At 37.5% G+C, this 19,018-nt stretch overlaps 1 protein-coding gene across 5 annotated transcripts in view; it reads right to left on the bottom strand.

Moving 5' to 3' along the window:
- CNTNAP4 (contactin associated protein family member 4) overlaps nt 1-19,018 on the bottom strand; it is a 325,777-nt gene that overhangs the window by 191,920 nt on the left and 114,839 nt on the right. For 3 of the 5 annotated variants that reach the window (XM_063797455.1, XM_001143566.6, XM_016930208.4), the window contains one exon: nt 15,059-15,252. The exons of the other annotated variants lie outside the window; for them this stretch is intronic. In XM_063797455.1, coding sequence (XP_063653525.1) covers nt 15,059-15,252 — 194 coding nt within the window. The remainder of the gene's footprint in view (nt 1-15,058; nt 15,253-19,018) is intronic. 5 annotated transcript variants of the gene reach the window in all.

The raw sequence follows: 19,018 nt of genomic DNA, 5'->3' as shown, positions 1-19,018 counted from the left end.
ACTTGAAAAAGATCTGCAAGTGAAAGGAAGGGAGGAACCAGGGTGTTTCTTCCCACTTTTGCTCTGCCTCAGGCTGCTACTTGGTAGTGGCTGAGCCTTTTACAAGGCTCCAGCCCCCAAAAGATACCCACTGCTTCCATAATTCTATAGGGCAGTCCTTGCAGAAGTTCTAGCATTCTGAGGTAACTTGTTTCTCTGATGGGGCACTGGCGCAGAGGACAATTTAGAACCAGAACTAAGGATTTTTTTTTTCTGTCAGAATGCACTCAAAGATTAGATGACATGCTGCACATATGAAACCCACATATGAAACCCACACAGCTATATATATGGATTTAAACTGCTACTAAAATATTGAACAATAATCTGTTGTGATGCTTTGTACTGACAACCAAGGTATGCTTTATTCTATCAGTAAATGTTACCAGATATTATCGTATAACAAGTAGGAGATAGCTATTGTTTATGTGAGGGTTCATTTGATATTTCCACATGACTAGGTAAAGGTGTGCCCAGATAGCTGGCAAAATATTATTTCTGAGTATGTCTGTGAGGGTGTTTCCAGAAGAGATTGCGTTTGAATTGGTAGACTGAGTAAAGAGACCTGCCCTCACCATTGTAGGCAGATATAATCCAATCCATTGAAGGCTAAAATAGAACAAAACGGAGGAGAAAGTGCAAATCCTCTCTCCCTCTCTCTCCCTCCCTCCCTCCCTCTCTTTGAAACAGGGTCTCACTCTGTTGCCCAGACTGGAGTACAGTGGCACAATCTCGGCTCACTGCAACATCTGCCTCCCAGGCTGAAGCGATTCTCCTGCCTCAGCCTCCTGAGTAGCTGGGACTACAGGCATGCACCACCACACCTGGTTAATTTTTGTGTTTTCTGTAGAGATGGAGTTTCACTATGTTGCTCAGGTTGCTCTTGAAATTCTGGGCTCAAGTAATCCTCCCACCTTGGCTTCACAAAGGGCAGGGATTACAGGCATGAGCTACTGTGCCTGGCTCTCTCTTCTTGAGCTGAAGTATTCATGTTTTTCTGCCTTTGGACATCTGAGCTTCTGGTCCTCGGGTCTTCAGACTTAGACTAAATTAGACCACCAGCTTTCCTGGTTATCCTGCTAACAGACAGCAGATGGTAGAACTTCTTGGTCTCCATAATTGCATAAACCAGTTCCCATTTCATGTATATGCTTGGTTCCATTTCTCTGGAAAACCCTGTCTATCTTGTGTTAAACAGCAGTAACCATAATACCATGGGTGTGATGCAGTAGCTTAAAAATTTTAAAGAAAAATTATACGAAATGAATAACTTAAAATGAAAGAACGTATTATTTTGTTATATTGCACACATTGGAAAATAATGTCTAAAATATTGCAGTTTCAAATGTTTTCATTCCAATCTTTTAGGATGTGTTATTTCTATTTTGAATGAGGTTGAAGATACTTTTATATATTTATATATCATTTTTTCCTTTCTATGAACTGCCTGTTTATATAATGGCTCTTTTTTTTTTTAACCAAAAAACAAAAAAACAAAAAAAACTAAGGCTTTATTTTTCACTGTTTTTTAGAAAGTTTCATACTTATACTATGTTGAGAATTTTTGTGATGATGCAAGTGTTCCATAACTGCTCTGTCTAATCCAGTAACCAGTGGTCTAACGTAGCCATTGAGCTCTTCAAATGGGGCGAGTGTAAACTGAGGAGCTTTATTTTTAATTTAATTAATGTAATTATATTTTTTTATTATACTTAAGTTCTGGGATACATGTGCAGGATGTGCAGGTTTGTTACATAGGTATACATGTGCCATGGTGGTTAGCTGCACCCATCAACCCATCATCTACATTAGGTATTTCTCCTAATGCTATCCCTCCCCTTGCCCCTTACCCCACAACAGGCCCCGGTATGTGATGTTCCCCTCCCCGTGCCCATATGTTCTCATTGTTCAACTCCCACTTATGAGTGAGAACATGCTGTATTTGGTTTTCTGTTCCTGTGTTGGTTTGCTGAGAATGATGGTTTCCAGCTTCATCCATGTCCCTGCAAAGGACATGAACTCATTTTTTTATGGCTGCATAGTATTCCACAGTGTATATGTGCCACATTTTCTTTATCCAGTCTATGATTGATGGGCATTTGGGTTGGTTCCAAGTCTTTGCTCTTGTGAATAGTGCTGCAATAAACATACATGTGCATGTATCTTTATAGTAGAATAACTTATAATCCTTTTCAGTGACCCTGTGTGGCTAGTAGCTACCACATGTAAAAGCAGAGATTTGGATATTAAGAAAATTGTGTCATTATTATTGGGAATATAGAGTTAATCTCTAAGCCGTAGCTTTTTTCCTACTCTTTATCTTTAGCCAAATCCTTCTTGCAACATTAACTCAAAGAATTTGCAGGAGAATCTAAGATGAATGGATATCCTGCTGGTATGTTTTGTACTGAACTAAAAACCTGTACCTGGTTGTCAAGATTACTGAGCAACCCAATGTTTCTCATACTTTGCAGCTAATTGAAATCACTTGGGAATATTTTTAAAATTCTAATTTAAAAATCTGGGCTCCCACCTCTAGACAGTCTCCCTAGGTACCAGAATTAGAATGCACAGTGAAATTTAGCTATCACAGACATAACCTGGAAATCAGTGAATAGCCTAGGACTGATAAGATACCAGCTACATTGGAGAAGAGTTGGCAAGTATCCCTGAGAACTTACATCACTATTGTAATGTAAGAGCTGAAGGACCCCTGGAGCCGATGGCTTTCCTGATGTGTGGTGGCGACACCCACTAAGCCAGTGACAGTTATTCAGATATTTAAAAGTTGTTCAATAACACCCACTAAGCCAGTGACAGTTATTGGGATATTTAAAAGTTGTTCATTATAGCTGAACATCTATTATGCTGTTGCTGTGCATGCTGTGTGGTTGCCTGCCCTTTATTCTTTTTAAATCTAAGTAAATATGTAGCTGAATGAAGCCTATTCAGTCAGTCAGAATGTCAGTCTTAACCAAAGACCACTGCTGCTGCTGAATAAATGTGGGCATTGCTATCATATAGGCTAAAAATATTTCCCAATGTATACCCTTTCTTTTATGTTATATATGTTATATTTTTATGCAGCCTTCCATATATTATCTAATTTTTCATCTTTTCCTTTATGGCATTTGGGTTTGGTTCCCTTTGCCTAGAAAGACAGGCCCCGTCCAATATTACATGTGTATCTTAACATTGTCCTATATTTTCTTTTAATACTTTTTTCTGCATCTGTATTATTTTTAAATATTTATATTAAATCTATTTTGATATAAACAAGTTATCTACTTTTCTAGAAGGCTATGGTTTCCATATTGACTAATACATATTTCCTTAAATATGTATTAAGGTTTTCAATGCTGTATCTATTTTATGCAAATCCCTAAATGTATTTGGACATAGTAACAGATGTCCCATGTGTTCTTATACTATATTTTAATGTGCCAGTATCAATAAGTTTTAATTAATATATATTTATAAATTTTTTGTAACATGTAAATTCTCCTTACCATTATTGTTTTTGCTAATTAACTTAGTTATTTCTCATATACATTTTTCTATATGACATTCAGAATGATCTCATTTATATGGATGATTTTAGGGAGAATGAATAGCTTTATAATATTATCTTTTACTCAAAAGCAGATACATCCTTGCATTTAATCAAGTGTTCTTCTATGTCCTTTAGTAATATTCTAAATAGTTCTTTTTTTGTTTCTTGTACATATTCTATTACATTTTTTTCCTTGATATCTATTCATTTTTTGGATTACTTATACACTGTTGGTGGGAGTCTAAATTAGTTCAACCATTGTGGAAAGCAGTATGGCAATTCCTCAAAGAGCTAAGAACCATTTGACCCAGCAATCCCACTACTGAGTACATACCCAGAATAGTAGAAATCATTCTACCACAAAGACACATGCACGCAAATGTTTACTGCAGCACTAGTCACAATAGCAAAGCCATGGAATCAACATAAATGCCCATCAATGAAAGACTGGATAAAGAAAATGTGATACATATGCATCATGTAATACTATGCAGCCGTAAGAAAAGAATGAGATTATGTCTGTTTTGGGAACATGGATGGAACTGGAGGCCATTATCATTAGCAAACTAATGCAGGAACAGAAAACCAAATGCTATATGTTCCTACTTATAAGTGGGAGCTAAATGATGAGAACTCATAAACACAAGGAAGGGAACAACAGACACTGGGGCTTACTTGAGAATGGAGGGTGGGAAGACAGAGAGGGGCAGAAAAATTAACTATTGGGTACCAGGCTTAGTACCTGGCTGACAAAATAATCTGTACAACATGAGTTTAACTATACAACAAACCTGCACATGTATCCCTGAACCTAAAAGTTTAAAAAATTTTCAGCAAATTTTTTATAATTTGACACGAAACTAAAAAGGTAAATGTAAATGCACAAAGAAAAAAAAACTTAAAGTCAAAAAATTAAAAAATAAAAGACAACAATAACAAAAAAGCATATCAGGATCAACAAGAGTAGCTTCAGAATATATATTTCCCTGAAGATAAATTATGCAAATCAATAAATAATAAACCCAACTTCCAATCTAATCTAGTTTGGATTCTATTATAAATGGGGTTTGTATTTCTTTTACATTGTCCATCTAGTTATTTATATCTAGGAAGAGAACTTAAGAATTTAAAAATTAATTTTGTTGTTAGAAGCATTACTGAATTACCTTTATAAAAAGTAATTACCCAGATGATTCTCTTAGGTTTTTTTTTTTTTTTTTTTGAGACGGTGTCTCACTCTGTCCCCCAGGCAGGAGTGCAGTGGCATGATCTCAGCTCACTGCAACCTCAGTCTCCCAGGTTCAAGCAATTCTCCTGCCTCAGCCTCGCAAGTAGCTGGGATTACAGGTGTCCGCCACTATAGCCGGGTAATTTTTTGTATTTTTAGTAGAGACAGGATTTCACCATGTTGGCCAGGCTAGCTTTGAACTCCTGATCTCAGGTGATCCACCCGCCTTGGCCTCCCAAAGTGCTGGGATTACAGGTGTGAGCCACAACGCCTGGCCAGAGTTTTTAAGAAATATAATTGTATCCACTTCAAATCTTAGTTTCTCCATTGACTTTCTTCACAGAATTAGCAAAAACTACTTTAAATTTCATATGGAACCAAAAAAGAGCCCACATAGCCAAGATAATCCTAAGCAAAGAACAAAGCTGGAACCATCACAGTACCTGACTTCAAACTATACTACAAGGCTACAGTAACAAAAACAGCATGGTACTGATATCAAAACAGATATATAGACCAAGGGAACAGAACAGAGGCCTCAGAAATAACGCCACACATCTACAACCATCTGATCTTTGACAAACCTGACAAAAACAAGCAATGCGGAAAGGATTCCCTATTTAATAAATGGTGTTGGGAAAACTGGCTAGCCATGTGCAGAAAGCTGAAACTGAATCCCTTCCTCACAGCTTATGCAAAAATTAACTCAAGATGGATTAAAGACTTAAACTTAAGACCTATAACCATAAAAACCCTAGAAGAAAACCTAGGCAATACCATTCAGGACCTAGGCATGGGCAAAGACTTCATGACTAAAACACCAAAAGCAATGACAACAAAAACCAAAATAGACAAATGGGATCTAATTAAACTAGAGAGCTTCTGCACAGCAAAAGAAACTATCATCAGACTGAACAGGCAACCTACAGAATAGTTGTAAATATTTTTTAATCTCGTCTCTATTTAAAATATACTTAATAAAGTATATAAATTGAAGATGGAAAATTAGCAAAGTGAATGGGAAGTATTAGTTTTGTCTAGGTCCTAAGGAACAATGAAGAAACACTTCAAAAGGACAGAATTGCTTCCAAGATTGAAAAATGCAAAATGTAGCCTCCTGGGGAATGAAGCAGCCAAAAAGCAGATGTCTAAGACACAATATCGCAGCTGTGGTAAGAGGGAATAGAGAAAAGGGAGTGATGTTGTCATTGAATTGTCACATGGTAGAATGTGAGATACAAGTTATCAAGTGTTTTTAAAATGTTGTTCTCAGGTTGATTATTTGAAAATGAACTGGAATGGGGGTGTACACTCTGAAGAGGCACCAAATTAAATTCCCTGTTAACTCTAGTCCCTCTCTTCAAATAAATTTTTTGCTTGCTTACAAACAGATCCATTTAAAGACTGTGAAGCAATATCACAATTTATCTCACATTGCTATGTGTATCTACAGCTCATAAGAGTTCATATATTTTTTCTTTTCTGTTTTTTTTTTCTTTTTTGAGATGGAATCTCACTCTGTCACCCAGGCTGGAATGCAGTGGCATATCAGCTCACCGCAACCTCCACCTCCCAGGTTCAAGTGATTCTCATGCCTCAACCTCCAGAGTAGCTGGGATTACAGGTGTGCAACACCATGCCCAGCTAATTTTTGTATTCTTAATAGATACAGGATTTTACCATACTGGCTAGGGTGGTCTCAAACTCCTGGGCTCAAGTGATGCACCCACCCCAGCCTCCCAAAGTGCTGGGATTACAGGCCATATGTATTTTTTTGTATATTATGTATTAAGGTAAAGCTCCAATATACATGCACCTCACAGAAGTTTATGAGAAGGGATTGATGTAACATGCTATAGAATGTGCACAGATGCAAAGAGATGAAACAGACCCACCGACACTACTTAATGAAGAAGATGCCTAGCAAACTAACTGTGTTGACTTGTGATTGAGGTCATATTTAAAACCCAAATGCTTTTTTAATATTAACTCCCTATCAGATACATGGTTTCCAAATATTTATCTCATTCTTTAGGATGCCTGTTCACTTTGTTGTTTGCTATACAGAAGGTTTTTGTTGACGTAGTTCCACTTGTTTATTTTTCATTTTGTTGTCTGTGCTTTTGGTATATTTAAAAATATTTATGCATTACCAAGACCAATGTCGTGAAGCTGTTTCTGTACATTTTTTTCTAGCAGTTTTACAGTTTCAGGTTTTCCATTTAAGTCTTTAACCCATTTTGAGTTAATTTTTGCATACGGTATAAGGGTCCAGGCTGGGCGCAGTATCTCACGCCTGTAATCTCAGCACTTTGGGAGGCCAAGGTGGGTGGATTGCCTAAGGTAGGGAGTTTGAGGTCAGCCTGGCTAACATGGTGAAGCCCAGTATCTACTGAAAATAAAAAATTAGCTGGGTGTGGTGGCACACACTTGTAATCCCTGCCACTCAGGAGGCTGAGGCAGGAGAATCACTTGAACCCAGGAGGCAGAAGTTGCAATGAGCCGGGATCCACTGCCACTGCACTCCAGCCTGGGTGCAAGAGTGAGACTCCAACTCCCCAAAAAAAAAAAAAAAAAGATAAGGGTTTAATTTCATTGTTTTGCATGTGGATATCCAGTTTACCCAGTAGCATTTGTTGAAGAGACTATACATTCCCCATTGTCTATTATTTTTTTTAATAGAGCATGGGTCTTGCTATATTGCCCAGGCTGGTCTTGAACTCCTGGCCTCAAATGATACTTCCTCCTCCTCCCAAAATGCTGGGATTACAGGTATAAGCTGCCATGCCTGGCCCCCATTGTGTATTCTTTTTTCCTTATTTTATTAACTTCTATTTTAGGTTCAGGCATACATGTGCAGGTTTGTTATATAGGTAAATTGTATGTCACAGTGGTTTTATGTACAGATTATTTTGTGACCTAGGTAATAAGCATAGTACCTCACAGGTAGTTTTTTGATCCTCACCCTCCTCCCACCCTCCATCCTCAATTAGGTTCTGGTGTGTACTCTTCTCTTCTTTATCTCCATATGCACTCTATGTTCCCATTTATAAGTGAGAACATGCAGTATTTGGTTTTCTGTTCCTGTGTTTGTTCTTGACACCCTTGTGAAAGATCAGTTGACCATAGATGTATGGGTTTATTTCTGGACTTTATGCTGTTTTATTGGTCTATATGTCTGTCTTTATGCCAGCACCATATTGTAGCTTTGTAATATATTTTGAAATCAGATGTGTGATGTCTCTAGCTTTGTTCTTTCTCAGGATTGTTTTGGATATTCAAAAAACATGTTTGTGGTTCTACCTAAATTTCTGGTTTTATATAAATCTTAGGATTATTTTTTCTATTTCTGTAACAAAATGCCACTGGGATTTTGATAGGGATTGCATTGAATCTATAGATTGCTTTGAGTAGTATAGACATTTCAACAATATTAAGTCTTCTAATCCATGAACACAGAAATTTTTTCACTTATTTGGTTCTTCTTTCACTTCTTTCAGCAATGTTTTGTAGTTTTCAGTGTACAGCTCTTTTGTTCCCATGGTAAAGTTTATTCCTAAGTATGTTATTCTTTTTGATACTATTCTAAATGAGACTATGTTTTAAATTTCCTTCTTGGATCATTTATCGTTAGTATGTATAAACTAAATATATAATAATAGTATAGTAAAAATATATCAGTAACTTCCCCAACTCAATAGCATAAAAAGGGGAAAAAACCTGATTTTAACATGAGCAGAAGCATTGAGCAGACAGTTCTCCAAAGAAGATATACACATAACCAGCAGGTAGGTAAAAAGATACTCAACATTTCCAGTCATCAGGGAAATGCAAATCAAAACCACAGTGAGATATCACCTCACACCTGTTAGGATATCTGTCATTTAAACAATGAAAACAAAAGATAACAAGCACTGACAAGAAATTGGAGAAATCGGAACCCTAGTACATAGTTGGTAGAAATTTAAAATGGTACAACCACCATGGAAAACAGCATGCAGTATGGAATTTCCTCGAAAATTAAAAATTGAAATTCCATGTGATTCAGCAATCCTGATCCCAGGTATTTATCCAAAAGAACTGAAATCAGGATCTCAAAGAGACATCTGCACCCTCATACTCATTGCATCATCATTTACAACAGCGAAGAAGTGGCAACAACCTAAATGTCCATAGGCAAATGAATAGATTTTAAAATTGTGGTATTTACATGAAATGGAATGTTCCTCAGCCTTAAAAAAAAAGAAAGCACATTCTGCCTCAAAATTCTTTCAGCACAAACTTTGACGACATAAGGCTAAGTGAAATAAGCCAGTCACAGAAGAACAAATAATGCATGTTGCCACTTTCATATAAGGTACATGTATCTAAAATAGTCAAATCTATAGAGGCAGAAAGTTGAATGATGGTTGCCTGGGGATAGGAAAAGGGTGAAACGAGGAGGTGTCATTCAACGGATTAAATGTTCCAGTTAAGCAAAACGATTGAGTCCTGGAGATCTGCTTTACGACACTGTGCTTATAGTGAACAGTATTGTACTGTGCACTTAAAAATTTGTCAAGACGTTAGATTTCATGTTAAGTTTTTTTTAACACAATTATAAAAAATGAGCTGGGCGCGGTGGCTCATGCCTGTAATCCCAGCGCTTTGGGAGGTCGAGGCGGGCGGACCACGAGGTCAGCAAATCGAGACCATCCTGGCTAACGTGCTGAAACCCCATATCTACCAAAAATACAAAAAAAAAAATTAGCCGGGTGTGGTGGCAGGCGCCTGTAGTCCCAGCTACTAGGGAGGCTGAGGCAGGAGAATGGTGTGAACCCAGGAGGTGGAGCTTGCAGTGAGCCGAGATCGCGCCACTGCACTCCAGCCTGGGCAACAGAGCGAGACTCCATCTCAAAAAAAAAAAAAAAAAAAAATGCAGCCATGTTTTAACCATGCATTAGCAGGTTAATCATTTTCAAAAGCTAGAGAATGTGGAGCTAAATAGAAATATAAACAGGAAACTTCCTGAAGATTTAGACTAATAATGTAGACTTTCATGAAAATATGTTTTGGATCAGTCTCTTGAAAGATAAAAGCAGCTGCAGGCACTCTCTAGGCACTTGCCAAGTACTAAGCAAGTATTGCAGTGCATTAAGTTTGACAGCTTGACATGTTCACACACTTGGCGTTAGTATTGCTACAACTTCTATCACCACAAATGCTGCTTGTAGGCTTAGGTCAAGCGAATAAGGGCTCAACATAAGGAAGGAAAAATGCCACTCACAAGGAGGAGAGTCACCTACCCTACAGCGTATATCTCTTTTGCACTTCTGCCTCCTCAGATTTTCTATTAAACTATCCCTAGGCCCTTATTTGACTTAAAACAAATGCATGTGGAAATCTTTGCAGGTAGTGTTTCTACCCTGTCTGGCTTACAGAGTTGACACCTCAATCATTCACGGTGATAATAATGGCCTGAATATTTTGTGACAGGTAGTGCTTCTGCCTCACTGACCATACCATGCCACAGGGTCTCTGTGTCTTTCACCAGCCAAACCCAGAACCATGACACTAGACACTTCTAGTTAAAGAACAAAAAACAAAGAGATACTAACTTCATATAGGCAATAAAGGTTTTTGTTTGAAAAATCAAGTACAACTGAAGTCTATTTTAAATAAAGCAAACTATTCTTGTGTTTAACAATCATATTTACTCAGTTTATAAGATTGGTATCAACCCATTCATTGCCCTTGTAGTCTGCAGTATAAAAGAATCTTAGGCATTTACCATAAAGGATTTGGAGAATTTGCCTGTAAAGTTCCCGCACATGTTATCTATTTAAAATAATTTCTAAGATGCTGATTTCACGATATCTCAGCAATTGTTCTTAAGTGAGTGAAAATTATACCTTATGTTTACTTTTTCAATCATGTACAATAAACTGAAGAGAATCTTTTTATTATAGATGTTGAGGAATTTTGTGTTCAGTCTGAGAGGAGAAAGTTTAGCTTGCATTTTCTGAATTTTCATAAAATATTTGTTTGCCATTCAGCAGAATACTTTGTATAAATTATATTTTATGAACATTGCACTATAAATTTTTCACTGAAGAAATATTCCAATGTGTAATATTTTAAAATATCACATATCTATCAAGTTTGCATTTCTATTAAATGATCTGTATAGACTGTAAAATATTCTCTTTCCTCTTAGGGATTATTTGTAAGAAGTGGCAGAGCATTTTATTAATTATTTCAGGTATGTAGAAGTCATTGTACTGCCTGGCATTCGAAGTGAGACCAAATGAGGAGAGAATGAAGAATTTTCCCTGCAGCATTTCAATCCGTGTTGATTGTTTTTATTGCGTTTGTTCCCAAACCAATAACACTTGTCTTTTGTTTTTCTATCACATACTTGTATAATGCCTTATGTGTTTCCTAACTCTCTTCGTAGACTTATTTGCATCATCTGGAGCAGATTGTGAAGCTCTTAAAGGAAACTGGCATATTTTGTATAATTGGTATACATCCTATAATATCTACAAAAACTGGGCCAGAAAACAAAAAGTTGGGAAATACACATTTGTAAAATGTAACAAAGGGTTAAGTTTTTTTATGATGTACATCAATTTGAAATTGTTCTTCCGCTTAAAAAATGCAAATTGAAGTGGTCTGTGTTCTTCCAGGCAGAAAAGTCAAGAGACAGGGCACAATTCACCATATTTCAATTTTCCTGCTTCAGCAATTAGCGATTCACAGAGAGCTTCCTTTAGAGTGGGACCAGAGTAACTGTGGAATAGAATAAAACTTTGAAGCTACCTAGGATTAACAGGAAATACATACACATACATACATATATATACACATACATACATATACACATACATACATATATACACATACATACATACATACATATATATATACATACACATACGTATACTTTCAGAGACTTGGGGTTGTTTTATCTACACTACAACTTAGCTATGTTATGTGTGGTAATGGTGTCTATTGTACTAAGTCTTAACTTTGATCTTGACATTTAAAGTTATCTGTCAACTTTCTTTGCCAGATCCAAAATTATCTTCCAGTCTTTCCAAAACTTGATAGTCCAATGTGACCAGTAATCTCACTAGTTATTACACAGGAAACCATAACTCTGGATATCCCCACTGTCCATGCTTTTCTCACACCTTTCCAGCTTCATAAAATAGCCTCCTTAATCCTTCCATAATCTAAACTATAATGCTTTCTTCAAGACCTATGTAAGCCTTACTACTTTGACAAATTCACCTTACAATGATCTCCATATTCTGTCCATTTCCAAATGTTTAGGAATCTGTATCTAATATTTGCATGTTCCGCTTAATCTTTCTTTGGTTTGCTCTGATATGCCTTCTCTCTTCAGTGATTTTGTTGTTGCTGTTTGTTTTGTTTTTGAAATGGAGTCTTGCTCTGTCACCCAGGCTGGAGTGCAGTGGCGCAATCTCAGCTCACTGCAACCTCTGCCCTCCAGGTTCCAGTAATCCTCCCATCTCAGCCTCCCAAGTAGCTGGGATTATAGGCACATGTCACCATGCCCAGCTAACTTTTTTGTATTTTTAGTAGCGACCGGGTTTCACCATGTTGGCCAGGCTGGTCTCGAACTCCTGGCCTCAAGTGATCCTTCCACCTTGGCCTCCCAAAGCGCTGGGATTACAGGTGTGAGCCAAAACGCCCAGCTTTCTTCAGTGAGTTAACATAAACTTTTGATACCTTCCAGAAATTTGGACAAAGATAGGCACAGATTAGCAGACTGACATACTCAAATCCATTCATTTATTGGTCCTTTCACCTATTTAAGCAACAAAAGTCATGTGCCACACTGGATGTTGGATACCAGAAATGCTAAGACTAGAAAAAGAAAAGCTCGCCCATAAAGAAGTTCAATATCTATAGGGAAAAGAAAAATGTGCCATTCTAACTGGTATATTAAATTGGTATTAAATAGAATATAATAAAAAGAAGAGCTGATAGAGGCAAGAGAGAGTCACTTTTAGAGTGATCAGAAGAGTATTCTACAAGAAAGTGCATTTTATTCACTCATTGCTTCAATAAACATTTAATATTTGACTGTGACATGCCAGGTGCTCTTACACTTTGGGGATATTGAGATAAAAGATCGCAAGGTTACAGTATTTACAGAGCTCACACTCAAAAAGGGAAGACACTGAGTAAATCAACAAATTACAGCAGAGTCTAGAAAGCAATGTTACCTTAACAGGATTATAATAGACGCCATGTTTTTACTTTTACTGGTTTGGATTAGTAAGGATATCATTCATGCCACCATTTCACCATGAGTGCCTCAACTTTAATAAGAGTAAGCAAGTAAGGTAAATAGCAGTGCCTGGGTTTGGCTTTCCCCAAGCCTGCTTAACAGAAGTACAACAATTTTCCTGATTGATCACTTTTTAAAAAAATACTTTTTAATTAACATACCTAAATATTAGTATGCATTAGCCACTACTTATCTAGGTTAAATTCCAATGCTTAATTCAAAAAAGAGCAGAAGATAATCCAAACATCTAGTTAAATAAATATCTCATTAAGTTTTTATTGTTATTGGTTCATAATTACTGTTTATTTTATCCCTAGTTTGAGTGGCTTTCATGGAATTAGTTGAACGTAACACCCAGTGTTTGGAGTTTGGGGGGTGTGTGTGTGTGTGTGTGTGTGTGTGTGTGTGTGTGTGTTTTGTTTTGTTGTTTTGTTTGGTTTTTTTTCCTCTTACAGCTTCAACTTGCTTTGGATTTTAAACAGCTTTTCTTAAAACTGCTTATAGGCAACTTCTTCTAGTCCCACTGTTGTTCCCTCTAGAGAAAGAGCAGGGCTACTTCTCTCAATTCAATTTACATCAATAAGCATGGATTGAATGGCCACCAAGAGCTTTAAACATACAAAGGTGAGTAAATCACAGTCCATTTCTTCAATGAGTTTATAATGTATAACGGAGTTCTATGAAGTTTCAAAAAACAGGCAGCTGACTGGTCAAAGAAAATTATCATTATGTGCCCAAATAGGCTTCCAAAATTATCTGTGTGCTAAGAATGACGCTTCATTAAGTAACCCATTTTCTCTAGTTCCAGCAGCTCAGCCAGAGGGTGGAGAATAGTTCTTTGATTGCAGTACACTGTTCTTAGCCCACATAAGATCCAAACAAATATTTTTCTGCACTAAGAAAGAAGTCTTTTCTTTGTTATCAAACAAACTTCCTTTAGGTTCTCCTTCCATCAGGTGTTTATATGCCATATCCAGGTTTATTTATCAATCAACTACAAATATCACCCACTTTATCACAAAATGCCTCTTTCCCAGTCTCCCTCTTATAGGAGCTGCACCACTGTTTACAACAGACAGCAATTTACACATTTATACACGTTACAGAGACTAGAGAAGGGTTGATAGATAAATCATATATATGCGTACATGTGTATGCATATACATACATATACAACTCCACATATTATATATATAAATCCCCATATACCAGAGAAAGAAACAGGGTTTCAAAAATCTCAGTTATCAGAAGAAATAAAAGGAACAAATTATTTTGACTAATTTTAAATAAAGACAATGCAGGCTGGGCTCAGTGGCTCATGCCTATAATCCTAGCACTTTGGGATGCCGAGACAGGTGGACTGCTTGAGGCCAGGAGTTCGAGTCCAGCCTGGCCAACATGGTGAAAGCCCGTCTCTACTAAAAACACAAAAATTAGCCGGGTGTGGTGGTGGGCGTCTATAATCCAAGCTACTTGGGAGGCTGAGGTAGGAGAATCGCTTGAACCCGGGAGGCAGAGGTTGCAGTGAGCCAAGATCGTGCCACTGCATCCAGCCTGGGTGACAGAGTGAGACTCTGTTTCAAAAATAAATAAATAAATAAATAAAAGACAATGCAAGACTATTATGTTTTTGAACAAAAAAAATTTTTATACAAGTCTTATTTATTTCTTAGACTCCCACACTATTTAATGGACTAATAGGGTTTATTTTTTAATTTTTGAGAACCCTGTAATGTAAATTTACCCTTAGTATCCTCATAAATTTACCATAAAATGTATTGGAAAATGATTATTTACCATATTTTCTCTTGGAAAATGTTTTCAATGTAAGTCTGCAGGTTCTGTATTTCTACTTAATTTAAGAGATTGGTAAACAAGATGCAGTACTGATTATACTTTTTCCCCGAGAGACTATGTCTTTTGTTAAAGAACATACCCAGATGCTGTCCTCTTGGCGATATTGTTTCCAGTTCCAGCCACTATCACTGAACATCAGGAGGTAGCTGGTCACCCAGTTGGAGCTACCATATCCCCCTTGAGTGGCCACAGCGGTGACCTCCATTCTCTCTCCAAGGTCAATCTGCAACCACTGGTATTTGTTAGACACAAGTGGAGACCAGCCACCAGCTCCTTTTATTAAAAATAGAAACAGGAGAAAATTGAGAAAGGAAAGTTAGTTTAAAATCTATGTTTGTAAAGTAGAAATGCCAGTAAGACTGTATTCCTCTATGGAACTTAAATTTCCAAAATATGAAACTTCTTATAATTGTAGAAAAATGTAAAGGTAAGAATTCAGTATAATGATATCTATGTTAATTAATTGTATTCATTTCTAGATTTTATAGCCTTCTAAAACTGGGAGAACTAGGGGTCTTGCTGAATATTTAAAATGTTTAATATGATAGGTGAACATTCCTGCCAACACTGGGAATTTACTAGCATGTCTACTGCACGCATGTAATGGTGTGCTCTCCTACCCCTTTGCCCAGGACTGGATGTAAGGAAGTAACTTCAAGCTATGAAGGAACTAAAGCTGTGGTGGTACTAAAAATGTACTTGTGATCATGTTTAGACTTAGAGAAGGGAGGACATTGTTAAGTCTGGGAAAACAAAAGTCAAGAAATAGTTCCTGGCCTCAAGATGTCAAGATGTTTACAGTCTTTTGGGAGGGACAGATGTCGAAAACCACATTTGAAACACACATTAATGACGGGGTGTTTGCAGGAGAAAATAACACAACTCTATCCAGTGGTAGGTTGGAGCTTGTTCCCAACAGTTTGTGAGAGACAATCATTAAATTTTCAATTTTGCAAGCTAGTTATTAAACATAACCATCTTTGCAACTGGCCATGATGAGAGTATTTAAACCACGGAAACTGCAAACTCTGCAAATAAGCACTTGCCCCCACCCCAGCCAGTTTACCAACACACCACTGATTCTATCCTATATGGGAGCAGGGTGGTGGGTAAGAGGATGGGGGAAAAGAGAACCAAGGAAATCATAGAGCAAGCTGTGCTTGATCACTCCGAAGTAAAGAATACAAGTTGTGATGTATGTTCAAAGAAGTAATGTGCACAGCATAATTTACTGTGTTATATTTGATCCAACACACACCAAAATACTGTAGATGTGACTCCTGTATATCTTGTTAAGATGCTTCATTCTTCCAGTTTAATATAATAATTTGGGGAATTATTTTGAGAATTATTTAACATTGCTGATTATGTAAGTAACATATAATCATTGTAAAAGTTATTAAATAGGGTTTGACCCATTCTTGAATCCATATTATCTAACATTTAATGTTTATTAAAATGCCACATCAATTATATAGCACCCCAAATAAGAATGTTGGCACATTTTCTTCCCCCATTCTTTTGCTGCTCACCTTGAGGCTCTGATAATAAGGTCTGGAATTTTAGATACAGATTACCATTAATTTATCTAGTTTTGGTTCAAGCATTATTCTTGGCATACATGACCCATTTTATGAAACCTCGAGTACAAGACCTAATTCAAAGAAATGCTCAATAAATGTTTGCTGTTATGGTAGGGCGTATGCCATTGTAGGACCTGAAGGCACACACCAGTGTTGACAAGTACTGTATAAGACTTCAAGATTATTTTGATGGTGGAACACAGCATAATGATACTCTGATAGATGAAGGGCAGAACTCTGCTACTTACAACTACTAACAAGAGAAGACGCCAGGCAGGACCACACATGGGGATGCACCAGAGGACAGGATAAGGGCAAACTGGAGCTGTAGGAGGCAGCTTCTGTATGACAAGCAGCGTAGGGCTAGCTAGCTAGGCTTGGTGGGCTTCCTGTGAATTGGCTAATCTGAACAATTTATCTAGGAGGCACTAGGACACCCCTAGTTGTCTGGTACCTGTCCCAGCAATGATGCTTAGCGACCGCAAAGGGTGAGAACCTAATAAAGGAAGTGGTTGGAGTATGGACATAATCAGCTGCTAAGAAAGGAAAGTGACCAGTCCTGGCCGGGGTCAAAACTGTGTCAAAGCAGCATTTTCAAAAATCGCATTACAACAAACTGCACATGTACTCCTTAATCTAAAATAAGTAAGTTGAAATTCTTTTTAAACATTATATTACAAGAAGCTCCTCTCTTGATGGCATCACACTAATGACTGCTTGCATTCAGGTATAATCCCTGTTTCTTACTATACTGTCTTTAGAATTAGATACGTCATCAAATTTCCATCTTTCTTCAAGTGAATCATTGTTCAAAGTGTATTCCACTCCATGTGTCAAAAGCACAATGCTCTTCCTCTTTTGTGGATCCAGAAATTTTTTACATACTACAATTTTTGTTTATGCGTTTTGACTTTTAATTTTCTCTGTATTTGTTCTTAAAGAACCTGTGATTTGGGGTGCAGTTTCGTTGTACACCAATATTATCTACCTTTATGCTTATAAAGCAGAATATTCTCATCTTTTAAGCAAGAGGGCTTGTTGCATAGACATGGTCCCTTGGTGTCTTGGGGTCATTTGTTTAGCATGGCCCTGCTGTCCGTGAAGGGTACTTCCTACCCTTGCAGACTGTTATTTATACGGAATGTGTTCTTGAATGCTCTGAAGCACACTTTAAATAGCACCCTCCCACAAATAGCTCGGGGAGTTCTTGAACTCTGTGGGAACTGCTCCTGGGGCGTTATTTTAAAATCTGAATCAATGCTTCCTCCATCCTTCATTTTTCAGGATGTGATGAAACACCATCCATCCTCCTCTACTTATTCTAATACTGTATTACTTCACATTTGCTGAGCAAGGGAGTCCTTTGTGTCAGGCACTTTGTGAAGGCCTTGTCAATTAATTCTCAGTGCAGTCTACATAGTAGATGGTGCATCAGATACAAAGAGTTTGAACACTTTGCCCTCATCCATGGAGCAGGCAAGAGGCACCATGCCCCTAACTAGGACACCACAGTGCCTCTCATAGGTCAGGATGCAAAGGTGGGAATCAGTGGTTCCCAGTGGATGTAGAAAAGACTCACTGGTGCTCCTGGAGATCAGGGAAGCTCAGGATTAAGCTACCAGGCAGTAGGGTCAACTTCCCTCCCTGTAGTTTACAATGGACCATGTCTTTGAAGTACAGGCACATGATGGACATGGCATGTGGATGAATATTTCTCTCCACTGTCCTATCTAATTTTATTCTTTCCCTCCAGGCCCTGTCAAAACTTTAGAAATTGAAAGTCTTCTAGGGTCTGGGGCTAATCAAGCATCTTTAATTCTCTTATTGCTACAACTGCATATCTCTCTGTATTTTTGTCATTTTTTTTGTTTACAAGGAAAAGTTAGGAAAGGGTGAATGAAATGCCCCTATAATGTCACCCTCTCAGCCTGGAAATTCCACACTTGGAATTGCATCTGTGTCAGCTAATACCTTTGAGAAAACACTGATTAGTTTCCTTATTGCACTTTCTAGTTAATTGTAATGGTCTAAAGCCGGAATTGAGAATATGTTTTCCTAAAATCCAGAATTTCACAGTATTTCTCTTGCATTTCCATGCCTCTACAGGCCAGTATTTTAAAAAGTGAACACATGACAGAAACGCAGCAAGGAGAAAAGAATCAGTGTGATTCTAGTGAGTTAAAATCGGATCATCAATTCTCATCAGGAGAAAGAGGAAGCCCTCACTGACTGCTCCCTCTTCCTAGCGCTGCTAACAGTTACAGCTGCACCAGCCAACTTGAAACATTCACAGTTAATTGACCTTGAACATTTCAATTCCTTACCTGGGGTGAAAAGGTACTACTGGTATGCAAATTAAGCTATATCATTAATGAGGTACACTGATAAAGTAATGGAAATTCAGAGGCTTCTAGGCTATACCAAGTAATTTCAGCCAGATAAGTTGGCCAGAGGGA

This window comes from Pan troglodytes, chromosome 18 (genome assembly GCF_028858775.2).
Source record: "Pan troglodytes isolate AG18354 chromosome 18, NHGRI_mPanTro3-v2.0_pri, whole genome shotgun sequence".
NCBI classification, from domain to species: domain Eukaryota; kingdom Metazoa; phylum Chordata; class Mammalia; order Primates; family Hominidae; genus Pan; species Pan troglodytes.
Note: the sequence above shows the minus strand (reverse complement) of the source record. Positions and strands in the feature narration are given on the sequence as shown.